The sequence below is a fragment of the Eretmochelys imbricata genome, chromosome 1 (assembly GCF_965152235.1).
Source record: "Eretmochelys imbricata isolate rEreImb1 chromosome 1, rEreImb1.hap1, whole genome shotgun sequence".
NCBI classification, from domain to species: domain Eukaryota; kingdom Metazoa; phylum Chordata; order Testudines; family Cheloniidae; genus Eretmochelys; species Eretmochelys imbricata.
Genome location: NC_135572.1, coordinates 57,411,986 through 57,439,549, shown reverse-complemented (window position 1 = coordinate 57,439,549; position 27,564 = coordinate 57,411,986). Strand labels below are relative to the sequence as shown.

General features: G+C 42.9%; 1 protein-coding gene across 1 annotated transcript in view; it reads left to right on the top strand.

The window, feature by feature from the left end:
- Nucleotides 1-26,933, top strand: part of FAM124A (family with sequence similarity 124 member A) — a 67,433-nt gene extending 40,500 nt beyond the window's left edge. Inside the window, exons 3-5 of the mRNA XM_077806810.1 lie at nucleotides 5,124-5,274; nucleotides 14,105-14,844; nucleotides 26,097-26,933. Coding sequence (XP_077662936.1) covers nucleotides 5,124-5,274; nucleotides 14,105-14,844; nucleotides 26,097-26,933 — 1,728 coding nt within the window. The remainder of the gene's footprint in view (nucleotides 1-5,123; nucleotides 5,275-14,104; nucleotides 14,845-26,096) is intronic.
- Nucleotides 26,934-27,564: the final 631 nt, after the last annotated feature.

The following is a 27,564-nucleotide window of genomic DNA, read 5'->3' as shown; positions in this document are numbered from 1 at the left end:
ATGTTACCTAATAATCAAAACAAATATACTAATTATAAATTACTACTTAATTAAGACTTCTCTACATTTTTGCTAAACCTTTAACTTCAGAAGCAAGACAAGCTGCTATTTTAAGGCCTCATTGTTCTACTGTTACTCATGTTGATGTGGAATTACTCATACAAGTAGTCCCGTTGAACACACTGTTCACCAGTGTGAAAAAGGTTGCAGAAACAGGATCTGTTTGAGTACTCCGTCTCTCTTTTCATTTGTGTTACTGCAGTGCTTATGAAGGATGCTGAATTGACAGCTCCCCTATTTCTCCACAGAACAGGTATAGTATGAGGGGTGGCAGGGCAAGTTTCCCAAGCTTCTCCAGTTTACCTCAGCTGTCACATTCAGCTCTCACATGGGAACTGCCCACAGGTAATGAGTTCATTTGAGTATCCAGATGGAGAGAAAGAGAGAGAGTCAATTCGTGGTTTTTATGGGAAGACTGCTAACAAAGTTGCCAATTAGAGCAGGTTGTGATAGTGGCAATTACTTGTCTTCTAAGCAGTTATTTTGCCAGTCAACCAATCTTGATCCATGTCCAAGGGTGGCCACTGCCATTCCATCCAGTTGTCACTCCACCATAGCCTGGCAAACGGCCTCACCTGGAACACCGGAAAATGAAGATCTCTTTTCATACCACCTTGATATGAAAACTATTGGGAACCTCCTGGGGAGCAGACCCTGTGGTCTTTCATACTTCTGTATTGGCACTGGTGTTTGCTCCAGCTGCATACTGTTTTGCAGTCTGGGGCTGCAGCCTCCACATTCAGCTTGTCGACACAGAGCTGAGTTTGGCCACTCATGTCATTAGTGGCTGTTCGAACTACACACAAACCTGCGGTCTGTATGTGCTAGCACATAGAGCTCTGCCAGACTGTCAGTGAGATGTTGTTACTGTTCGGTCTGCTTGGAGAGCTGTGACAGATGAAAACAGCCTATTACGTCTCCAGTTGACTAGTGCCCCAATCTCAGATATATTCAGAGGATGAATCTCATTCCTGTGGCCTGGGATATGACGCTCTCGGGTCCCCTTTGTTATGGCAGCTCATGCACTCTTGGACAAAAGAGCTGCTGATCCTTCACCATGCACGGACGATCAGTATCACCAGGTAGCCAAAAATTACGCCCTTAGAAGCATCAGTAGGAAAGAGAGTCTAACACGCTAAGTAAATTCAGGAGTCCATTGCTGCACCTGCCTCCACTTGATTGTAGATCCTGGACTAGACTCAATAGGTTACTTGCTGGCTGAACCAGAGTTACCACAAGCGTGCAGTAGCTAGGTCTGGTTTCCTCCCCATTCTGTGACTGTGGAGAAGCATAGCAGACAGTAAATCATGTGGTGAAAGAGCATCCAACCCAACATCTGGAGGACAATCTAAAATATCTAGCGTGTCTTGATGTAGAGGCCACCCTGTGGTTATGGAACCTGGACATGAAGCTCTGACATCTGTTAGGAGAGAGGGGTTCTGTGTTTTTTTGATTTCTCAGTTTTGTGAAATGGGCAGTTATGCAATGGGAATTTGGGCAGAGACTCCTAAACCATCCTCACATTTTAACAAACTTCAGTCATTACTGACTTTGGGGGGATTCACACCAGCAGTCTAGGGGTGAAAGGCTCTAAATCCCATTACTAATCCCCTGTGCTTAGTGTCATAATTCCAGTTTACATAGCTTTCCATTAATTTTTGCACCAGACTGATTTGCAAGCTTTGAACTGTAAACACGTAACGCCCGCAGAAACTCAGAATCCCATCAACCTCCCATTGATGGGGGTTCTTTGTGAAATTGTAAACACTATCTGGGAGTTCTTTAATTTTGCAGTTCACTGTTGGTGTGTGTCCAGCACAGACAGAAATGAACTGTGGAGGGAGGGATGGGGATGTATAGGAGGTTGGAAAATTAGGGTCACCAGTCAGAATGAAACATGTCCCAAATTTGGGTTTGTTATATAGAATAAACGGGTATGCATGCACATGCACAACATGCTGTGCCTCCTCCAAGTCTGAGCAAGAGGTGAGCAGAAGATGAGTACCATAAGTTTATCAAAACACCTTGAGAACCATTACCCTGAAGTTCAGCCCAAAGCCAATAGGTAGCATAAGCATAATGGTGCATGGGGAAGCAAAGTGTTACCTCAGAGGTAGTGTTGCTACTGTGAATTTTGAAATAATTGTTATTTTTCTTAAAGCCCCAGCTGCTGGAGCCTTGTGAGGATCCTCTGGTTTGTTTGTTTTTTTTAAATTAAATTTCTAGCCCTCATTCTTGTACCTCCTTTGCACCCTAAAGGATCAAAAACAAGGAGACAAATAAAAATAACCCATATTTATGTATTTATTTTAATCTCATGATTTTAAGCCAATCTCATAATTTTGGGGACTTGACTCATTATTATTTCTAATACTCATGGTTGGCAGTACAGAGTGCAGCAGCAGCATATAGTCGTGGAGGATAACCAAGGAGGTGTGGCTGTCTGTGTCAGGAGAGCAGCAGGCTTGAGGATGGTGATTTGTGGCACTGGGGAGTGGGCGAGCTCATAGTCTCAGGAGTAAGAACTGAAGGAGGAGGTCACAGTGCAGACAAAGAGTCCTTGACCCTGCATCAGGAGGAGAGGGAGCTGGAAGCACCTTCACAAGGAGGTGTGTACTGGGGGCTACAAAATATTTTGACTGCTCACCTTCTGCCACAGTGCAAGAGCACAAGCCCCCAATCCTTATTTTTATTATTAGTTTTTATTCCTACTACAGTAGGCCCCAGAGGCCTCAGTGACGGTCAGAGCTTCATTGTGCTATCCAGACACCAAATAAAATGTAGTTCTTGCCCTGTGGAGTTAACTTAGATTGTAAAGAAAAGATGCAACAAGAGGGTGTAACAGGGAGTGGGGGGGGAAAAAGATGAGGATAAGAACATAAGAATGGCCATACTGGATCAGACCAATGGTTCATCTAGCCCAGTATCCTGTCTTCCAACAGTGGCCAGTGCCAGGTGTCCCAGTGGGAATGAACAGAATAGGCAATCATCAAGTGATCCATCCCCTGTCGCCCATTCCCAGCTTCTGGCAAACAGAGGCTAGGGACACCATCCTGGCTAATAGCTATTGTTGGACCTATCCTCCTATGAATTTATCTAGTTCTTTTTTGAACCCTGGATAATAATAGGAGACCTATGCACACAATTTGAAGATTGAGTTTGGGTTGTTGGTTTGTTTTTGTTTTCTTTTAATAGATATAATGATCTGGACAATCCCTACTGGCTCCCTGGCTTGCAATTGTGAGCAATTTATCAAAGGAATGACAGGAGAAGTGGAACTGGAGGGATTTGAACGAAGGTGGGGTAGCCCTTAGCTCGGGAATGGTGTTCCTCACAGAATGCATGCCATGAAAGGAAGTGTGATGGTGTTAGCTGGTGAAGCAATCGATTGGGCAGTCAAGGCTGGCATTGTTGGCAGAACGGAAGAGGAAGGGAGAGAACATGACAAGATGCGATAGAAAAATGGATATGTAGGGAAGAGTTCAGTTGTGAATGGCCTTAAAGATAAGGTTTCTCTAACTGTGGTGGGGCGATTAATGGCACACACGTTCCAATTTTAGCACCAGACCACCTTGCCTCTGAATACATCAATAGGAAGGGATACCTCTCCATGGTGTTGCAGGTGCTTATGGATCACCGATGGTGTTTCACGGACATCAATGCAAGCTGGTCTGGAAAGGTGCATGATGCACGCATCTTCAGGAACAGTGGCCTGTACAGAAAGCTGCAGGCAGGGACTTTCTTTCCAGACCACAAGTTCACAGTGGGGGATGTGGAAATGCCCATAGTAATCCTGGGAGACCCAGCTTACCCCTTAGAGCCCTGGCTCATGAAACCTTACACAGGTCATCTGGACAGCAGCAAGGAGCGTTTTAACAGGCTGAGCGGGTACCCCATGGTAGTCGAATGTGCCTTTGGCCATTTGAAACCTCACTGGAGGTGTTTCAATGGCAGGCTAGACCTTACCAAGGATAATATTCCTGTGGTCATAGCCACGTGCTGCACTTTGCATAATCTGTGTGAATCTAAGGGTGAAATATTTGCTCAGGTGTGGAGCACTGAGGCAGAGCGCTTGGCTGCACATTTGAACAGCCAGATGCTAGGGCTGTCAGAGGAGCCCAGAGGGCTGCTATTAACATCAGAAAGGCTTTGAGGAACCACTTTGACAATGAGGGGCAGTTACACGTGCTATGGAGTTGCTTTCCTGGTGCATCCGTGTACAGTTTTGGGGCCCAAGATCCATGCAACACAATGCTTTAGAAGCCCGTTCCCGAGAGTGAATTGATTGCTATACGCTTTTGTAGAACACAGAATAAAAACGCTGTGCCGTTAAATACCTTAGCCTTCATTTATTGTTAAAAAGGATAAAACCTCATAACTGTGTGTGTAACTCCAGCAATCACTGTGCGAGCTGTGAGAGGGGGTGGAGTGATGGGGAGGCTCAGGAGGGCTGTGAAGTGAAAAGGAAGGTCTGGGCATAGAGGGTGGGGTGGGGTTGGCAAAGAATTGTGCATCTGCACGTGCTGCAGTGGAAGATTGATCACAGATCTGCTCAGTCTGCAGCTGTATCAAAGACTTGAGCATCTCCGTCTGATCCTCCATCACTTTTATCATCCGCTCTGTCGCTTGCCTAGCAAAAGCAGCACTCTCCTTTCTGACCTGCCTTTCAGCTTTCCAGCACTCTTTCCGTGCCCTGGTCTGTCTCTCATCGCACTGCAGCGCCTCCCGGAACACGTCTTCTTTGCTGCGCCTCGGGTTCTTTCTTATCTGCTGAAGCCAGTCCTCAGGGGTGCATGGTGTGTTCCTCAAGGTCTGTGCTGAACAGAAGAGGGATTGTTACGTTCCAGCAAGTGATTGAAACATTTTAGTAAAAATGGCCTTTTGCTAGTAGAAATCACTTTCTCTCTGAGACTCTAGGCAGGCACACAGCTCCGCGAGCACCCCAGTCATGGTGAGTTTTGGGAGTGGGGGGAAGGCCGTTGTGCATATGGACAAAAAGGTCACGGCTTGCAGGACAGCTTTGCAGGGAACTCATTCTAAAATTATCCCACACTTTTTCACAGGCGGCCAACCTGCTGGCTGACGTCGCGCTGCTGTGGGTGACCAGAGAAACCAGTGCACAGCTGCTGAATGCTTGCAGCTTTCACCCTGGTCTATATGCAGTTCAGCTATATGCCGCTTTGGTCCCAGCTCCAGTGATTGCTAAATGGCATGGTACAGTTTCCTACAATGGGGGAACTAACAAGGCTGCAATCTCTTGGAATCTGTGGCAGATTAACAAGTACCTCTTGGAAACTTTCCAGAGCCTCTCTCTGGAGGATTCCTTGCAGGTCTCAATGTCCATCGACACCCTGCTTGGCCATGCAGATTAACTACACAGGGCAATGTCCAGCTCACAGAAAACACTACCTGCCTCCCACTTTTTGATTCCCTACACAAGCCACAGCAACTTACCCGGCATCTTATCTGCTTCCTGCTCCCCGCTGAGCACTTCTGAAGTGGAGAAAAGTTCCTGGCTGCCTGCCCCACCGGGCAACCCTGCTGGGAGCAGCACATCCTCTTCTAGCTCGATTTCTTCATCCAGAACTTCAGCCTCTGGGTTACCCCCTCCCTTTCTCCTGCCTGTGAAGTATCCATGGGGCTATCGGCAATGGAGATGGAGTCACCACCGAGGATAGCATTCAGCTCCTTATAGGTCTTAGCTGCAGCACTGGAGCGATGGTTCGCCTCCCGCGCCCTATGGTACGCCTGCCTCAGCTCCAATAAAATAGGGAAAAAAACCCTGTGGTCTCTACACTGCATGTTTGGCAACAATAAAGGGAGGGGAAAAGACAAAAGTGTCTCGCAGGGGTGAAAGTTTTTTGTCACCAAAACTAGGTGGTTTTTGTTGTTGTTGTTGAGAAAAGTCACATTGTAGTGTGTATGCTATCACTGGTTTGTCACCAAAAGCCAGTTTTTGGTGACAAAACTTGCCAGTTGTCATAAATATAAAGGGAAGGGTAAACCCCTTTGAAATCCCTCCTGGCCAGGGGAAAGCTCCTCTCACCTGTAAAGGGTTAAGAAGCTAAAGGTAACCTCGCTGGCACCTGACCAAAATGACCAATGAGGAGACAAGATACTTTCAAAAGCTGGGAGGAGGGAGAGAAACAAAGGGTCTGTGTCTGTCTATATGCTGGTCTTTACCGGGGATAGACCAGGAATGGAGTCTTAGAACTTTTAGTAAGTAATCTAGCTAGGTATGTGTTAGATTATGATTTCTTTAAATGGCTGAGAAAAGAATTGTGCTGAATAGAATAACTATTTCTGTCTGTGTATCTTTTTTGTAACTTAAGGTTTTGCCTAGAGGGGTTCTCTATGTTTTTTAATCTAATTACCCTGTAAGATATCTACCATCCTGATTTTACAGGGGGGATTTCTTTATTTCTGTTTACTTCTATTTTCTATTAAAAGTCTTCTTGTAAGAAAACTGAATGCTTTTTCATTGTTCTCAGATCCAAGGGTTTGGGTCTGTGGTCACCTATGCAAATTGGTGAGGCTTTTTATCCAACATTTCCCAGGAAAGGGGGGGTGCAAGTGTTGGGAGGATTGTTCATTGTTCTTAAGATCCAAGGGTCTGGGTCTGTAGTCACCTAGGCAAATTGGTGAGGCTTTTTACCAAACCTTGTCCAGGAAGTGGGGTGCAAGGTTTTGGGAAGTATTCTGGGGGGAAAGACGCGTCCAAACAGCTCTTCCCCAGTAACCAGTATTAGTTTGGTGGTGGTAGCGGCCATTCCAGGGACCACGGGTGGAATACTTTGTACCTTGGGGAAGTTTTGACCTAAGCTGGTAAAGATAAGCTTAGGAGGTTTTTCATGCAGGTCCCCACATCTGTACCCTAGAGTTCAGAGTGGGGGAGGAACCTTGACACCAGTGTAGACAAGCCCTAAATTAGCTCCCCTTCTGCCGCCACACTGAGCTGGTCTGTTCTCCTTTTGAGCGCCTCAGCGAAGCCATGCATGCTTTGCAGATGTATTGAGGTGGGACCATGAGGGCCCAGAGCAGCTTTTTAACCCCTTCCTTAACAGTGCAGGGTTTGTCACAGCGTAGTTGAGAGCTTTAGCAGTGTAGACTGAGGGAAAAGGCCAGAACTTGGAAGCATGAAGATGTGGCTGCAGTAGGGACCTCCTGGTGAGCAGAATCTGAGGTTGTGGCTTACCCCAGGAGTTGCAATTACTCCACCCCTGCCAACATCAGAAGTACAACAGGGTTGAGAATGTTTTACCTGAGTGACAATCATGTGCACAGCAATACGTAGGTGGGTGTTAGGTGTGATTTGTAACAGTGCTGACTTTGCTGTGTTAACTGAAACCTGTGCACCAAGGACTATCACAGCCTGTCATCTGCCAGCTCACATTAATGGGTCATGAAGAAATCTTTTACCTCCAGCAGCAGATGAGTGGCATGATTTGTTAGATATCAGTGTCATTTTGACTCACCATCCTTATTTTATCCTGAAATGACCACAGGAAGGCACACCAATTCTCTGTCATAGGAGGCTCTGCAGATGTGGACTGTCCATCCTGAACTGCATGTAAAACTCTTGTATTGCTATGAATTGCCTATACAGCCCCATACAGATGAAATTCCACCTTGGCATCATCACCTGCTGCTGCTAGTGGAGATGTGGAGAGGAGGACTGACAGAAGAGACTGCATGTCATACAGGCTGTAGTGAGCATCCCCGGCACTTCTCATTGCTCCCAAGCATCCTTTGGAATAAACGGAGGCAGTATGCAAAGTAGGGTATGTTGAGGAATAGATTACTGCTCACTGCTCTCACTTCATTTGGCAGATGCCACTAACCTGGAGAAGGAGGAGCCGGTGAATCTATTGCTGTGATTTCCCTCTTGCTTGTTTTATTAGTAGTGTTTGATTTATCAAAGGACAACATAGTGCCATGGCCAGAGATGACCATTAACTACTTTTCTCACAGCGATCCAAGACATGATGCAATTTGTTGATAAAATAACTTTTCTTCCTGTGCCTCACTGTACATCTTTCAAGAAACACTCCAATGAAGTGTCAACATTGTAATTAGAGTTGAGCAAAACTTGGAATTTTCATCTGAGGGGAAATTTCAACATGTCAGGATTTGTTTGTGTCCCAAAATGGGATGAAAAGACAAAATTTCCTGTGGAGCGAAATTCCAAAATATTTTGTGTTGGAAATATTTTTGATCCAAGTGAAACATGTCAACATTCCCAAAACGCAGTTTCAAGTAATTTCAACATTAAACTCCATTTCCTTAAGGTGGCACGTTGCCTTATGGGATTTGTAATTCAGGGGCATGATCCCCTGCCCCCATTCTCCCGCTATATACCAGGCTCCCCAGGTTGGCATGCATCTCCCATAATGCACCCAGAATCACCTGACTCGCATGAGTGAAATGAACACTTCACCTTATGGGACGCATACTTCTCCGGGGAGCCCAGCCCATAGGAGAGAATGGGGCCCAGAACTAAGCTAATCGGAAAATGCAATTTAGTGATTTATTGACCAGTGTCTCAATGAAAAAACTGGACAGTTCAAACAACACAATATTCATATTCATGTTGAACCGACCCCAAATGAAATATTTCATTTAAATTTTCCTGATGGAAAAATCAAGAATTTTCGGAAAAATCAAGAATTTTCTATAGAAAGTTTTTGATTTTTGTGGAAACTGCATTTTCTGTCGGAAAATTATTCCAGTTGAAAATTCCTCACCAGATATACTTGTAATATCTGATGAGAGAATATAGGGAAGATTGGACTGCTGCCTTGCCATTATGAGACCTCCGGTTTCTCTGCCCAGGAAATAAATAAACGTCTGTAGTTTAAACAAAGCAAACAGCAACAGAATATCAAGCTGTACACGCGGAAAAAGAAAAATTCCGGATCCAGTTCTGCAATATGCTGAGCACCCTGAACTCCCGTTGAAGCTAATGGGCATTGAGGGCACTCAGTCCTTGTGGGATCAGGCTCTCAGTTTGCTAATATAGCTCAGTTTTAAGTCTTCCAGCTGATGGTAGTAACACAAGTTAACAGATAAGTCAAAATATATATAAATATTATTTAAATCTTGATAATATTTCCCTTTTAGCAATTTTAATGTTTCTGACACCCTAAAAAGAAACAATTCCCGTCTGCTGGGGCAAAAATAGAACAGTTGTGAGAACTGTACGGTTTATGTTCAAATAAATGTTTCAGCATTTTGTTGTTGGTGGGTTTAATCAGTTGCACAGAGAGCCTAATATATATGCAGGTTTCAGAGTAGCAGCCGTGTTAGTCTGTATTTGCAAAAAGAAAAGGAGTACTTGTGGCACCTTAGAGACTAACAAATTTATTTGAGACTTTAATTTGCTTCTATGACAATTGGCCAGAGGGCAAACTGAATTGCACTAACTTGAGAAGCGGTGGCGCTTTCCCTGCCCCTTTCTTGATAAGTGCAAGCTGAAGTAGAAAGCCTTGCTAATAGCACAGAAGCAGTTCACACCATGTAATCAGCTTAGGAGCGTTTTCATCAAACTCCTCTCTTCATATTCCTGTTTACATTTTTCACACCTTAATGAAAAGGCTGTCTTTTGCAGGAAAAAGGTAGGACCAGTACTGCAGTAGAAGTGTTCCTGCTAATGTAAAGTTGATATGGAAGCTCTTTCAGCTTTTATTAGTTACACTCATTCCCGCTTTGGCTTAGTTCATGGTTTCTTCTAGTACAACAAAAGATGATTTTCTCTGGTGTATTCGTAGCTTTAGCTCCTAATGATGGCTTTCTGCTGTACTCTGGTGGTCCTCTGAGGCTGTTTGTTTTAGCGTCTTGTGCTGACGGGTACATCTGGTGATAGCTCTGGAATACTAATGCCAATGCTGGTTCTCACAAAGCCTGGCTTTTGAAAAATGCTTTAGACCATTCAGCACCCCTCTACCATGCTGAGCGACAAGAGGGCAGAAAGGCCATGCTCAGTGAATTTTTTTTTTTTTAATGCAAAGTAAGCAGCCCACAGGAATGGCAGCTCTTTGCTTCACATCCTTCTGCCCAGGCTTCTTACAAAGCTGTAGCCATCTATTTGCATAAATATCAGGCCTGTCCCTTGTTACAGTCTTTGTTACATAGATGCTATCAAAGGAAATGGAGGGAGAACAGATTTGAACATCTTGCATTCCGCTCTTAAAAAAAGTGTGATTGTATAACTAATCCACATGGTTTTCTTTTTGGTTTTATTAGATTCCCCCCTGTCCCCATTCCCATTCCTTGTTTCAAAGCCACTGTTCCTAGCCTGTAGAGGGACATCAGCAATAGATGCCTTGGAGCAATAGCACGTGCAGTATTCTCTGCAGGAGAGCCCTTCGACATCATTATGACCAGTGATTGATTTGCTGCAGGTTGTTGTTCTCTTCCATTAACCACTTGGCACAGTCACTTCTCATCACCCATTTCATGACAGAGACATGAGAACTTTGCTGCCACTATATTTCTCATAATCAGTTTGATTTGCCCAAATCTCCTGTAGGTTAATGCATGTTTGGTATATGCTGTACATACCAGTTGCCAGTCTGGAGAGAAGGCGTTCACACAGTTGCCAATAGAAGGGGAGACAGTCCATAAGATAATCTTGCTATTAAAATGTGGTCCACACAATTAAAAGCTTAGGAACCCTTGGTCAATCTACCATATTTAGGCATTATGTCTCCACTTCAGTCTCATGCATGTAGGCAATATCAGAGTACTAAATAAAGAGAACCATTTCAACTAGGGTTGTCAAGTAATTGCAGTTAGCTCATATGATAAACTCAAAAAAATTAATTGCAATTAAAAATATTAATCATTATTAATCACAGTTTTAATTGCACTGTTAAACAATAGAATACCAATTGAAATGTATTAAATATTTTTGGATGTTTTTCTATATTTTCTAATATATCAATTTCAATTACAACACAGAATACAAAGTGGACAGTGCTCACTTTATATAGTTTTTATTACAAATATTTGCACTGTAAAAATGATAAACAAAAGAACGTGTTTTTCAATTCACCTCATACAAGTACTGTAGTGAGATCTCTTTATCATGAAAGTCAAACTTATAAATGTAGAATTATGTACAAAAAAACTGCACTCAAAAACAAAACAATGTAAACTTTAGAGCCTACAAGTCCACTCAGTCCTACTTCTTGTTCAGCCAATCACTAAGACCAGGGGTGGGCAAACTTTTTGGGCCGAGGGCTACATCTGGGTGGGGAAATTGTATGAAGGGCTGGGGCAGGGGGTTGGTGTGCGGAAGGGAGTGCAGGGTGTGGGAGGGGGTGCAGTGTGCAGGAATGGGCTCAGGGCAAGGGATTGGGGCAGAGGAGGGGTGCAGGGTGTATGAGGGGGCTCAGGAAAGGGAGTTGGATGCAGGAGGGGTGGGGAGTGCAGGGGGCTCAGGGCAGAGGTGCAGGAGGGGTGCAGGGTGCAACGGGGCTCAGGGCAGGGAGTTGGGGGGTGGGGTGCAGGAGGGGTTCGGGGTGCGGGCTCTGGCCCGACGCTGCTTACCTAAAGTGGCTCTGGGGTGGCAGCAGCGCACGCTGGAGCCTGGGCAGTCTCCCTGCATGCCTGGCCTGGCCCCAGCTGTGCCACTCTGGGAAGCGGCCAGAGCCACCGCCCTGCTCAGCCCCTGGGAGAGCAGGGGGGCACAGGGCTCCATGCACTGCCCTTGCCACGCCTCCAGGTACCTCCCCATTCCCGGCCAATGGGAGCTGCGGGGGGCGGTGCGTGGAGGCAAGGGCAATGCACGGAGCCCTCTACCCCATAGGGACGACAGGGACATGGTGCCAGCCACTTCTGAGAGTGGTGTGGGGCCTGCGGCACCACAGAGGGCAGTCCCACGGGCTGGATCCAAAGACCTGATGGGCCGGATCCAGCCCGCAGGCCGCAGTTCGCCCACCCCTGGCTAAGAAAAACAAGTTTGTTTACATTTACAGGAGATAATGCTGCCCACTTCTTAATTACAGCGTCACCTGAAAGTGAGAACAGGCGTTTGCATGGCACTGTTGTAGCCAGTGTCACAATATATTTACATGCCAGATGCACTAAAGATTCATATGCCTCCTCATGCTTTGGCCACCGTTCCAGAGGACATGCCTCCATGCTGATGACGCTTGTTAAAAAAAAAAATGTGTTTAATTAAATTTGTGACTGAACTCCTTGGGGGGGGAATTGTATGTCTCCTGCTCTGTTTTACCCGCATTCTGTCATATATTTCGTGTTTATACCAATCTAGGATGATGACCCAGCACATGTTCTTTTTCAAGAACACTTTCACTGCAAATTTGACAAAATGCAAAGAAGGTACCAATGTGAAATTTCTAAAGATAGCTACCGCACTCGACCCAAGAAGCGCCTTCCAAAATCTGAGAGGGATGAGGTGTGGAGCATGCTTTCAGAAGTCTTAAAGGAGCAACACTCTGATGCAGAAACTACAGAACCCGAATCACTTTCTGCTGTTGGCATTTGACTTAGATCATGAAAATAAACATGCTTCAGTCCGCACTGCTTTAGATAGTTATCGAGCAGAACTCGTCATCAGCATGGAGGCATGTCCTCTGGAAGGGTGGTTGAAGCATGACGGAACATATGAATCTTTAGTGCATCTGGCACGTAAACATCTTGTGACGCCGGCTACAACAGTGCCATGCGAACACCTGTTCTCGCTTTCAGGTGACATTGTAAACAAGAAATGGGCAACATTATCTCCTCTAAATGTAAACAAACTTGTTTTCTGAGCGGTTGGCTGAACAAGAAGTAAGACTGATTGGACTTGTAGGCTCTAAAGTTTTATATTGTTTTGTTTTTGAGTGCAGTTTTTTTGTACATAATTCTACGTTTGTAAGTTTGACCTTCATGATAAAGAGATTGCACTACAGTACTTGTATTAGGTGAATTGAAAAATACTATTTCTTTTGTTTTCTACACTGCAAATATTTGTTATAAAAATGAATATAAAGTGAGCACTATACACTTTGTATTCTGTGTTGCAGTTGAAATATATTTGAAAATGTAGAAAACATCCAAAAATAATTTAAATAGATGGTATTCTATTGTTTAACAGAGCGATTAATCGCGTTTAATTTTTTAATCATGTGATTAATTGTGATTAATTTTTTTAATTGCTTGACAGCCCTAAGTTCAACTAAATAGCTAAATTAGCCAAGTGATTTATTGAGCTCTCTGGGGTCTCTGCTTACATACACCTCTCTTCACACACAGCTTCAACAGAGCGAAATTGGCAATGTCTCCACTGACCTCCAATCAGCTGTCACTTGGTATTAGCCAAACCTACTTCTTTGTAGTCATGGAGATTTCAGGGACTACATCATAGAGATTCCCTCATGCATTTGAGGGGTAACAAGTAATTTTTGCCTGAATGATGTTCAGCTTTTGAATACCATGATGTTTGTGCTACTTGCTATTACTAAGCAGATATCTTCACTACGCATATACAATCTTCTGATACTTGCCTTCAGGCCCCTTGAATACTCTAACTTGGTGGGAAATACTAATGGCAAGGTGATAGAATAGAATTCCATCGTGTAAATTTCATGCACAAAGCCAGGTGGCACAAATTAAAACGAAAACATGGAATGAACAAGCCAGATATCCATTTTGATCCTGACCATTTTGTTTGTTGTTTTGCTTTCTCCCAATTCTTTGTTTTTTTGCCTTTCAGACTGTAAACTCTTTGGCAGGGGGCTGTCTCTTTCTACACAGGAATGTACAGTGCCTAGCCCATTTTGAGTAGTATAAATAATAATTATTGCAGTATATTGTCTTGATAAATACTAGTTTGTTTTCTGTTAGGTTCTTTTATTTATGGCTATATTTACCTCTAGATATTACTGACTATTGTAGGCAAGCTTGATATAGAAAAATCACGTAACTGACTGAATAATGTATTTCTCCTTCAAAACCTACATAAATCACGTCACAATACGAGGAATTACTAAATTTTTAAAACCTAATACAGATTTTGTTTTTTTTATACTATCAGGTGAACTTTCTGTGGAAGACAATCAGGACCCTTTCCTTGTTAGTATACATATAATCACAGACCCTGGTGAATCCAAAGTTCTCCAGCAAGCCATTGATAAACTGTTAGCATGGATCCATCCAGACCTCCAGTTGTTCCAGGTCTCAGAAAGACGGGTCTCGAGGAAGCACAGGAAGTCTGGTAAGGCTGCTGTTTCTCAGCCAGCCCTTGCAGTCATTCTGTTTTTGCAAGAGGAATATGGAGAAGAACCAATCTTACAGCTCCATGAAACCTTTCAGAGAGCACCTTGGCATTACCACCATACAGAACGAGTGCATGGCAAGTTCCTCCCTTACATGCCATGTAGTCAGGACTTCTTCACTTTGGCCCATGGGACCCCTTTGTGGGCCATCCGACCAGTGCATTATGGGAGAGAAATTATCCGCTTTGCCATATACTGCAGGAATGAAAACTTTGTTGACATTATGAAACTGTACCAGTTAATCCTGAAAAGACCAGTGTGTCAGAAAAAGGCAGATTTTTGTGTCTTTCCTGTCTATTCTAACATGGATATAGACATTCAGTTCTCTTTAAAAAGACTTCCTAAGGGCCAGATTCCAACCCCTACAGAGTCAGCGGTGCTGGAATTCCGAGTAGAAGATGTTGGACAGCTTGTTCCTCTCTTGCCCAGTCCTTGTAGCCCAATCAGTGAAGGCAGGTGGCAAACAGAAGACCATGATGGGAATAAGATCCTTTTGCAGGTATTCTCTAACATCTCTAATTTTTTATGTGATGAAACAGAAATCTATTTGTTAATTTGTATAAGAATGCTAATTTGTCCCAGAACAGCAAATAAAGAGTGGGGCTTCCATAACAATATCCTGGTAGGCAGACCCAAGAAAATACTGCTAAAAAGAGAGCTTATAAAATGCTGTATGCGTGGAAAAATATAAAAATCAATACAGCTGTAGGTGATACCATGATGTTCAGATATCCCTTAGCCCCATGTTCGGCAAAGAAGAGACTGAGATGAGCCAAGTGTAGAAATGGGAAAGATTGTGAACTGATAGCTAAAGGTGCATGTTTTTGCAGTTTTTATAAGAAACATGAGTACCCAGGTCACACATATTTATAAAATAGCTATTAGTTACTAGCTTTTTATTAGCGGTAAACAGAATTTTTGATAGTACAAATTATTTTCTTACATATGTATTAAAACACTGCGTGACCAACTGCACCTCAATAGATGGCCCAGGAATCTTCTTGTTCTGCAAAATAGCTATCAGACCCAGAAAAAAGGAGAGAGAAGCAGAGAAGCAACCTGAGCTGTTTAGGAGACATGCTCCCTGCAGTCTTCCCTCTCAATCTTATCTCAAGCTGCATGTACTCATAGACAGATTCTATGGAGAGTTTGGTCAATAGGAGGGGAAAGGTTGTGAAAGGCACAGTACCCATACTGTATCTAAGGCTGCTCGGAGTCACTTCAACATATGCAAGTGAGTTAAATAGAATAACAAATAGCAAGCTTTCCAAAACTGCACTCTTCATCAAGATACATACAACAGCTTGAACAGAGGCATGTTGCTTCACAGTTACACATTGTGGCTGTTTGCTTAACAATGTGCCTCAAAGCCACTGCTTCGCTAAAGAGGTTTCCTGAGGCTTGCTTAACCTTTTATTCTTAAATATTTTGTGATTTATATTTCTGCTTAATAAAAATAGCCCACTCCCACTATTAATGCTCACTTTATTTTTAAAAATCCACTGGACAGATCATTCCCTAAATACACATGCTCTTAATGCTAATAGGGCTAAGCATGTGTGTCAAGGAAAGTTAGACCCTTACATTTAGAAGAATGTAATCATTCCGATTTTAAAGGGGGGAGGTTTACAGTGAATTTTCTTTGTGAAAGGTGCCCTTGCTACTGAAGTCCTCTATCTACAGAACAGGCACCCTAGGTTTGATCCTTTTGCTTCGTGGAGCTCAGGATGCTGACAATTGTGGGAGGTTCTGCTTGAACTTGCTGAGCACCCATATCTCCTTCTGTCCTCCGCACGCTTCTGCAGAGTTGGGTGTGCGCAGACCATCTCTGCAGTGTGGGGCAGCTGTGTACCCATAGCTCTTCTCACTGCCAAGATCACCAGACCTCTCTTGCAGATCCCACCTATGTAGAAGCTCTATCCCACTGGCAGCAACTGCACTGCCCATCATAGGTGCCTCAAGTCTGACTGCAGCCGAGAAGGCAATTCACGCTTCCTGACCATCCAGTCCTTGGCCTCTCTGCTGAGACTGCCACTAATTCTTTAGTTGTTGGACTGGTTTTTGTGACGTGGACTGGATAGGCACTAGGTTGGGATAACCAGTTTATTTCAAAATGGCCACGAACCACCTTGATGTGGTAACCACTTGGGATCACCTTCACTTATTGCTTTTCTTCTATAGATTAAAGGGTCCATATCCTATTAGTAATCTCTTTTCAGAGTAGCAGCCGTGTTAGTCTGTATTCGCAAAAAGAAAAGGAGTACTAGTGGCACCTTAGAGGCTAACCAATTTATTTGAGCATAAGCTTTCGTGAGCTACAGCAATTCTCTCTGATTTCCAGTTTTTAATAGTGAATCTTCCAACTACAATAATTTACAGCACAATGACACTGAATGAAAAAAATTGTAATGTCTGTGTGTAGGGTACTGTATAGGGGTCTAAACATTCCATGGCTATTGCCACAGTAGCCGTATTAATTTTCACCTCTCATCAAAATGACATTTTAACATTTTTCAACTTGCATATAGGTTTGTGTTATTAATAACAAGAATATTTTGATTGCTAAAAACTCAGATTATCTACACATGCCAAAAGTATCACTTATACCCACCAATAATAAATTTATACTTCGGAGTAACAAGAAAGTACTTAATGTGACTGGGATTTTAATATACCTCAGCAATGTGACCTGTGTGTATCTTGTGGCATGCTTACAGGGGTTGGGACTCCTGCCAACCAGTAAGATTGCTCCATCCTCTTAACCCATTCTGCAAATGCAATTATTGGGGCCCTTAGATTAAGAGCAAGAAAAAAAACCTATTAATGGATGAGACTGGCATTTGATATCCTTTGTTTGCAAACATAAAACCCCGCAAAAATGTTTTGTTGTGGCATCTTTGCTTTGTTTGCTTCCTCAAATTAACTCAGACAGCCTGATCTTATTCCAGCTGAAGTCAATGGTAGCTATGTTGTTGAATTTAGCGTGAGCAAGATTGTCTATGATCAGTATTGGTTCTGGCATTATTTTCATATGTTGAATTTTTACAATGTATGTAGTAGTTCAGTAAATAACTGTCAAGCATTTCAGTGTAACTCCCAGAAGTAAATCTGTGAGTGCAGAGGTATTCCACCTATGTAAATGAAGGCATTCTGTGTGATCCTGATAAATATGTACAGTACAGAAAATTTAAATACACAAAGAATTAAGGTTACTGAGCTAAATGAATATCAACAAATAAGTTGTACTATATAAAAAGGGATCAGAAGCTTGTATATGACTATTTATTTGTTAATTCAGTGAAAGGTTTGCCTTTATCTATCTTGCCTGTGTTCAAAACCGGTATAGCTACAAACACTTTTTGAGATAAATAGCAGTATGCATTTCCATTTCCAAAGTCTGAGCAATTGCAATTAAAAGAACAAATAAAAAGGGAAAAGAGGGGAACAAACTAACTAGAAATCAAAGGAGGTGTAAAGGAAATAGAAAGTCAAGGGCAGCCCCCCAAAAAGGCGGGGAAATGCGACTTCTGCGGAACAAAACGAAAGGATGGCGATTTAAAGAAAAGCATGAGACATCTTAAATTAATGGTGCAGGTGGATAGAACAAATTTGATAGAACAGTAAAAGGAAAGGAAGGCAAGGAGGAATTCTGACTGGAAGGACAAAAAGAATAGCCTTTACAAAGGTTTCCTTTAATTTCTTAGTGTGCTGAAAATTAGAGAAACAGGGTGGGTGAGGTCATATCTTTTATTGGACCAACTTCTGCTCGTAAAAAAGACAAGCTTTCAAGCTACGCGGGGCTCTTCTTGAGGTCTGGGAAAGTACTCAGAGCATCACAGCTAAGTACAAGGTGGAACAGATTGTTTAGCATAAATAGTTAACACATATTTCAAGCGACCATTCAAGGTGAAGTGTCCTGTTAACACTCCAGCACTTATAAGACAAAAAGGGAGATTGGTGGCTTATAGATTGTTGTACTAAGCCATAAATCCAGTGTCTTTAGATTTTTAGTATCTAGTAAAGTTATGAATTTAAGCTTCTAGCCTCATCTTTTGTGTAGGTTTCCTTTGAGGACAAGGACTGAGAGGTCATATATGGAGTGATCGTTTTGTGAAAAGTGTTCCCCCATGGGTGCTGTGGTATTTTTATCTTTTATCGTTTTTCTGTGTGGGTTCATTTGAGAGCGTAGTGATTGTCTGGTTTCACCCACATAGTTTTTATTGGGGAATTTAGTGCACTGGATGAGGTACACCACATCTTTTGATAGGCATGTGTTGGACATGTTGCTGAAAATGGCAGACCGTTGACTCGATAAGACCTGTGTCTAGTTACAGATATAAGAACCTAACTTTTGCTTCGTATTTTTAAAAATCTTGTCCTCTCGGTGTTTCTCCCTGAAGATGTGCTCTGCCTTTTCTACCTTAGATGTTTGTGGGTTCTCTAGTATCAGTGATGGTTTTAATAGAAACACACAATCCTAAATTGAGGTCTTGGAAGCTAAGTAAAACAGGAAGTGATCTTTCAGCCATTCTGTCCTTCACCATGAGTGAGAGAAAGACAACCTCTTTTATATCTTTTTATTTAAAAAATTACCTTTAATAGCATATCAATATACTGAATGCCATTTTAAACATAACATACAGTCAGAAAAAGCCAGTGTAGATATATAATGTTACAAGATTCCTGTTGTGATGACTGGGACTACAAATTTACTGTAATTGTGAGCTCAGCTGTAAAAAGTGAGTGAAAGTTTATAAAATGTCACAATAAGCTATAACAACAAATGTTGATAGGGAAAGGTGCAAAAGGAAGACAGACAGATTGAATTAGTCCAAACAAAGAGGCCTACTAGTATAACTCAAGGATCCTGCCTGGCAAACAAGAAAAGTGTAGGATCAAAAATCAGTGGATCAATATTGGTATGTTGGGAATTAGGCCTAATTAGTAAACAAAATAATGAGGGGATGGGCTATTCCATCACACACACACCACACTCCTTTTTGGGTTCTTAAAAAGAAAAGACTTCAGGGAGCAGGGGGGATTGCGGACAGATGTGGATGTTGGCTGACTGAAAGACAAGGAAGGAGCGAGCTTCACCATCCTGGCTGCCACCCATGCCATCTCCTGGAACCCCAGGATCTATGATGACACTGTTCAGTCTTAGTTGCCCTGGTCCTGAGAGATGTCCTGACCAGACTGGGTCAGAGAGAGAGAAAGAGAGGGATCCTGATGATGTCACCTCCTCCACTGGCTCTGGCTAAATCCCAACCATCAACTGGGATGTGAGATTTTGTCATCCCTGCCCCGTGTGTGTGTCCTTTTCCTTCACTTTGTTCTCCTTCGTATCCCTCTCTTGTTTTCTTCTTGTCTAATAAGAGTCTGCCTTAGGCAGCCAAGACTGGATATTTTGCAACATTGATGAAACTCTGTGCCAAGAGAGCAAACTAAAAGCAATGTTCTAAGTAGCTTGGTGCTGGTACGAGTTCGCCAGGTCTCAGAGAAGCTAATAAGACTAAGTGCCATACCTGTGTTTTGCCATCAGTGAGGTTGCAAGTGAAAGTCAACCAGAGACAGAAGCTGCATTTTCTATATTTGCTATTCTTTTCTCTCCTCTTTTGTGTGTATTTGTCTTGTTTTGTCTTCTGGGAAACTGGATCAGACTTCAACAACAATAGTAATCACAGCTCCAGTTCATCTCAGCTCATTTCTTTCCCTCCCTCCTCCCCCCAAAAAAGGACAGTTATTACTATCTTTAATGCCATCTAAGAAACTGCCAAATGGGGGGGTTTCCTTCTAAAGACTCTCTCCAGCTAAAAGGAAAGAGAGCAAGGGATGTTATCAAAATAAAAGCCTTACTTACTTTACATGTCAAATGCTGAACTGTTTCCTTCTTCTCTGTATCTTTAATCAAGGATTTAACAGATTTGTAATAATGTGTTTACCATGGTACTAAGCAGGCGGAGATCTCTGACAAGGTCATTTTAACACGTTTGACTCTTTGGGTCCATATATTCCATTGAAATTAATACAACAGCCCATCTAACAGAGTAAGATATTAATTGGTGTAAAGAAGGGTCAAAATCTGACCCTTAAATCTTTGTAGTCGGGATTGTCCCTTACTCTGTGTTTATACAGGGCCCTGGTCTCAGTTGAGGCCTCTAGGAACTACTGAAATAAAAATAATGACTAATAAGAGAAATCTTTTTTTTTTTTTTAAGGTAGAAATTTCCTTTCTTCTGTCAACATGCAAAACGTTAACTAGCAGTCCTGGATTCTTCTCATCAGATGTATGAGGCCCTAATAATATAGCCTCTGTAGATCTCTGTAGCTTTCACCAAAAGTTGTTTCCTTCATTTCTGAATGTTTGACTGGTTATCCTCCAAAAATTCTGTTGAGATGTGGAGAGATTGTAATTTCCCATAGACTTTATGAAGATTTGTGAAGACTACAGTGAGCATGGGTAACAGACCAAGCATTAGGTTTTAAAAATATATTTTTTTTATTATAGAGCTAATCTGTTCAATCAACAGTTGTTTTCTGATGGGTATTCATGCAAAGGCTTAGATGGTGTGGACAGATATATCGTCCTCTATATTTGGAATTTCAATCAAAATCAACCTTTTTGGTGTTCTAGAGACTGCAAGTGGCATGTCAGTTTGTACACAGCATTTCTGTTCTGTCAGATGGCTGATCCTTTTCCAGTGTAGCTGGAGCTTTTGTTTCTAGCACAAGCAGCACAGATATACCAGACAGTGCTTTGTCAGTCTGCAGTGAGGTAATGGGCATGGCAAAAAGCAAACTGTAAAGAGGCTGAAGGGGAAAAAAAAGAGTTAGTTGATGAGATTTTGCTTCTGAAGTCAGACAAAAGATTTGCCCCACATGGGGAATATAAAGGCATTATGCTAAAAAGAACATCTGAGATGTCCATGTCATTTACTTGAAAAGAGAAAAACACTTGTTTTTCTCTTTTCATCTCTCCAAGGTCAGAGTAGCAGAGGAAGATCAGTCTCTCTCGCTCATGTTTCATGGCTCATTATGGTCCATCACATTTTGAAAATGGGTTCCAATTCTTTTATTTTTTTTTAAATGTTATATACATTTAATTGGTAAAAGCAAAGAGGAACAGTAGACTGCCTAGCTCTCTGTATACAGTAGTTGGCTAGTAAGTAAAGGCATGGCATAGTGGCCTCAACACAGGACTGGGAGCCAATTTCCCCTGAGTTTTAATCCAGGCTAAAATATGGTTTTCCCTCTGTGATATCCAGCAAATCAGAGAATTTAGAGAGGGAAAAGTCCTATTCATTTTATCTACTCCAACTCTCTACCAATAGAGGAGTATCCACTAATTCAGGGGCGGGCAAACTTTTTGGCCCAAGGCCCACATCGGGGTTGCAAAACGGTATGGAGGTCTGGGTAGGGAAGGCTGTGCCTCCGCAAACAGCCTGGTCCCCACCCTCTGTCTGGTCCTTCCCACTTCCCATCCCCTGACCACCTCCTCCCGGGACCCCCGTCCCTAACTGCCCCCCTGGGACCCCACTTCCTATCCAACCCTCCTGCCCCCTGACTGCCCTGACCCCATCCACACCACTGCCCCCTCCTGGGACCCCCATCCCTAACTGCCTCCCCATCCCAACCCCCCCTGCTCCCTGACCCCCCACCCCCAATCCAACCTCCCTGCTCCCTGTCTCCTGACCGTCCCCTCCGAACCTCTGCCCCATCCAACTGCCCTCTGTCCCCTGACTGCCCCCCAGGACCTCCTGCCCCTTATCTACACACCCCCAGCCCCTTTTTACCATGCAACTCAGAGCGGCAGGACAGGCTTACTGGAAAGTCTGGGAGGTAGCCAGGTGCAAGCCGTGCTGCCCGCGTGGCGGCATGGCTGCGGGGGAGGGGCACAGCAGGGGAGAGGCTGGGGTCGAGCCTCCTGGGCCAGGAGCTCAGGGGCTGGGCAGGACGGTCCCGCGGGCTGGATGTGACCTCTGGGCCATAGTTTGCCCACCTCTGCACTAATCTATATTTGCTAGAGTTTTCTCTGGTCTGGTATAAAATGTGCCAAGAGATGGAATTGCCACTACTTCACTTGGGAGATTATTATACAGTCTAATACATCTCACTGTTAGGATAGTTTCCCATGATATGGGATAAAGGGCTTCTGAAAGTGTTCCAGAAAATATTGCACTTGCCCATATAATTTAAGATGGTATTTGAAAATGTGACCCATAAACTATAGGTCATTACATTACAAATATTTTAACACAAAGAAACTGGTGCAGGGATATGGTAACTTGCCAAAGACTTGACAGTGCAAGAGTAGAATCCATATCTCCTTTGGATTTCCAGTCCTTTGCATTATCCATAAGACCAGCCTCTTTGTCAATGGTACATCTGTCCCCCAAAGCATTTTTTAGATTTTCTAGTACAAGTCATTTGACTTGATAACTGTATTTGTGATCTAATGTTTCAAAGGCTCTAGTCCAGGAATCCACAAATATGAACTCTTAACACCTGCAGGGAAGCCCATTGAGTCTAGCTTCAGTTTTTACTGGTGCATATTTTGTCTAAATATTTATCAACTATCTATTTTTTAATTACTTCAGCTGTATGGCAAACAGATGGATTATCTCACAGTAGAACAATTCTGCAGAAAAATCTGAATCATTAGTGAGTGTAAACTGTATTCATATACTTGACAACAATATAACAAAATAATTTCCTGCACAAACACACAAAGTAATGGGATAATTTGTTTGTGTCCTTGAAAATGAAATACTGCATTCTGTAGGCTACCCAGAAATTTCTTCAAATACAAATTGATGCAGAAATTTCTAAAATAACTTATCTTGCCTTCTGCATAAGTAAAAATAATATAGCTTGGAAACATAGCTCCAAATTCATCTCTGGTAAAACTTCATTGACTACCATTCAGTTTGACCCATTCTGTTTGACTCTTTTGAAATCATGATCCCTTATCTATTAATTAAACTGGTACAATACTGTAGTTAATTTTATTCAAAGATTCAGTTAGTTCTATATGGCATTAAGAAGAATAGCCTATTACATTATGAAAAGATGTATTATGAATTACCATAGCTTCATGTGTTAGTGTATTCGTCCACAATACATAAGTGAACTCAACAGGGTTTATGTCCCATAACGTACCCTTGGCATGGACAGTTACAAATGAGCGAACAATTTTTTGCAGATGTGAAAGTACCTTGTTCCCTCTAAAATCAATGTAATGGATAATGAAAGATTTAAACACAATAGCACATCTTTGCCACTAAGACCATGGGGGCGTGCACTAGTGAGAAATGAGCAACAACAATGCTTGGACATTGTCTAGGCATTAAAGTAACAGTAGGTTGCTATCTGCACTAAATTCCAGTTGTTACCATCTTAAAATTCTTAAAATTTATCGAGTAATAACATCATTTAAAATATAAATAATGAAGTCATTTGCTGAATAAGTCAGCAAGCTGTCAAGTAATGGATGTGGAAACTTGAGAGGTGAGATACTTTCTCAGTTCTGATACACTGTCTCTGTGGTACAGTATTTGAACCATGCCATGTTAAGTCATGAGGTGGAGGACAAAATATAAGGTATTGGCTTATTTAGGCCTAATTCTAACTTTGGATGTGTGTGAAGCTCCTGTTGCAGTCTGTGGGAATTGCATGAAAGCATATCTGGGGGGCAAAAATTGGTATTTGCATCATGTGAGAAATTCCAGTAAAACTGTCAAAAGGAGTGATTTAAATACAAACTGTTGAAGCCACATTGAAATAACTAATATGAGGAGAAGGATCCAGGAAGTCATTAACCACTCAAAAAGGGTTTGCTAGGAGTAGGGGGGTGGGGCGGGGGAGGGGGAGGGTCCCTTGCTCAGACAATAGATCTTGGAGATAGGGCAATGTTAAAAGAGAAGAAGGGTGACGTGAGTGTTTTTCAAAGAGTGGGTTTTGACTGACACTAAGAATTGGAGTGTTTCAGGGTAATGATATAAGGGCAAGGCTATAGGTGACAGTGGTGGCATTGGTGCCCTTCTATCATAAGAATTGAGGTTGGAAGGCTGGGGAGAAAGGGCTGTTGATGGCCCTGAAGTTCTTCTTCGAGTGATGGTCCCTATTGTATTCCACCGAGGGGATTCAAAATCTGTGCTTTCTGCTCTCGCTTGTTTTCCATCAGTGATGAGCACCAGTGCTGTTTGGGGAAATCCCACATCATGTCTGGGTGCAGTATCTTCCTCTCCTTCCCTGTCCATACATGGGAAAGCTGAGCTCTTTGCCTCAAAAATCACCTCATGGAGGCTGCAATGGGGCCAAAATTGGATCCTGGCCAGGGAATCCCCTCTGTCCATCAGCCTGAGCAACCTAAGAGCGCTCCCCCTACCATGGAACCTCCATCTGGTTCTGCAAGTACCAGTCCTACGGACCCAATGCAGGGACCTAGCCATGAGTCATGGAAGCATGTGCGTAAACATGGCCGAAAGTCTTCTTCCAAGTCCAAGAAGGATGTTGCCCTGTCAACAAGTTCTGGCCATGGAGGAACGAGTCGTTCCAAGGCTCACAAGAGTAGGCAGGAAGCACAGATTTTGAATCTCCTCAGTGGAATACAGATAGGGATCACGCATCTCAAAGAACCTCCAGTTACAGCTAAGTAACCTGCCCTTTTCATTCCTACAAAATATAAGGTAGGGGATGAGTTGGATCAGCGAGAAGTGGAAGGGGTGGTGAGTTTCAGAGAAAAAGAGGGAGAATGAGATTTCTGGGTTTATGGCAGTGGTCAAAATCAAAAGGAAGAATGTAGCAAACTTCTCACCATCCTTAGTGAAGAAATGAATGGAGAAAGAACTATTCATCTTCAACTTCCTTTACTAAAAGAAGAAATGCTGGAAGTAGAGTATGAATGAAGTTGCATAATAATCTATATTAGTTAAAAAGTCCATGCTTGTTAAACTTGTAGAATACCAATAAACAGTTTCTCTTTGGGTTTTACATAAAAGCTTAAATAAATAAATCAATATATTAAAATTCAGAATGAGAAAAACTTGGGGATTTTGTGATTAAAAAGGAAAACCTGGTGAGCTGGACTAACTAGCTCTTCTCACCCATCCAATTGTGCCCTGAGCTTCAACACACAAACTCCAGAGACTTTTTATGTCAATTTCCTATAGTTTTGTTTTTTCACATACTATCTAAGTGTGTAATCAATCAATGCAGGATTTACTGAATGTCAGATGAGACATTAAAAACAAGTAAAGAGCCAGGTTGTTTTAAATTGGAATAAAATTAGATGCCTTTCAAAAGGGTCTTTCTGAGCTCAGCGTTTTGAAATCTCATATAGAATACTATAGTTCTTAAAAATCTTACATAAAGAATTCTCAGAGCACATCTGAAAATTTTGCTACAGTCCTAGAGTCTTAAAATGTCACCTGTCTTCCAGGAGATGTGTGTCTTTCTCAGGATCTCACTATTGTTTCATGGAGTTCACCCTGTGAGGCAGGACAGTTTTAAGGCTCCAGGCTTCACTTTTGTTTTCCTCCAAGGACCCTTATATAAATATTTGGATTTTGGCACAGTGCTTTCTCTTTATTATTAAAGTGAAATATTTACTGTGAGTGTACTGAGTGACAGTTTGCTTTATAGTTACATGCAGTAACAGTTCAACAATGAAGACTTACAGTTGTAAAATTGCCAAGTCTGTGTTAATGTGGTCTTTCCTCTTTTCTCTCCTCCCCCTCCCGCCCCCCACAGCAGGCACGTATTTGGTATAGGAAGTCTGCTAAGCGGAACAAGCTTCATTTCCCATCTTCAAGGGATTCCTGTTTCACGTCTTCACCAAGCTACATTCCTCACAGTCACAGACCTGCCCCTGATCAAATTAGTGAGCATCTGAAGTCAGCTGGTCAAATCAAGCTGCATCGGGCAAATGGCCTTGGTCAGTACCTTGGTGTCTCCCAGCAGGACTTGAGAAATGGTGACCGAGGAGACTTCACCCGAAGATCCAGTAGTGCCTCCAGCATTTCATGGTCATTTCAGCGAAGCAAGTCTCTGTTCTGCTTGCCCACAACAAGCTCCTCCCCAGGCTCTGACTCCTTTCACTTTAGTGAACCATTCCAGATTTTAAATACTGGGTCACCTGTGAACAGGTTAAAAACATGGAGATGCAGCCCCAAGCTTAACATTGAGGACTTGGAGGGTTCACAGGAGACTGATGTCGACACAGGGATGAAGCTGTCCTTTTCAGATCTGTCCGTGGTCTCAGCCTACTCTACCTTTAATGGATTTTGCAGTGATTTGGAAGCTTCTCTTCCCTCACAAAGGCAAAGTGTCAGTAGATCTAAACGGGTTGACTCCAGGAGAAGGCCGTTGTCAGCCATGTGCAGTACTGTTGAGCTCCCTAGTAGTTCACTTCCGTCTCTCTCGGAGTGGTCTTCCAGTTCTTTCTTGTCATCTTCAGCATCCCCCTTAGCATCTCACTGCCAACTCAGACAGTCACCAAGAGCAAACCCTTGTTCTCTGAATGCTAGGAAGACACCTGGCAGCATTCAGCCAGGCTCTTCAACCAACGAGGAGGAATTCTACATCTGAGCTTTCTCCATGCTGAACCTTTTAATGTAAATTTGTGCATATGTGAATTATAGTAGTGCATTTCCACTATCTGAGCTATCTGGGCTGGCAGGTTCCTTGCTCCTTCTTGAGGGGAAGGTGTTACACCATTGTGTGCTAAATGTTGTAAAAGGTTCCCCCACACCATTGTAATGGGTGCCTCATAAATGTTTATTATAATATCAGGTGAGATTGTGTCCACTGGATTCATGTGGAGAGGATCCTCGATGTGTAGATCTGTCTATAGCTGTGCGGATAGGGGGTTTGTGCTCCGTGTCCTTTAGCTCTGGCGAAAGGGGTTTGGGAGACTGACCATTAGCATGTAGAGCAGGAAGTGCCTAGGGATGCACATGGTAACCCACCTTCCCCTGACAAGTAGCTGTAAAGATACTGAAAGGAAAATACAACCTCAAGCTGCACTAACTTTTCTGAGAAGCTCTCTCCACGCTGGCAAACCCTTCCCCACCTCCTTTATGAGGTTCCAGAGGCAGGTATGAAAAGGGCAGACCCTAGTAGCATGGCTCCAGTGGAGCCAGACAAGGAGGCTGAGGGCCCCAGAACCAGTGTAGGGGCACAGGCCTCCAGCTGATCTTTGAGAATCTGCAGATTTGGG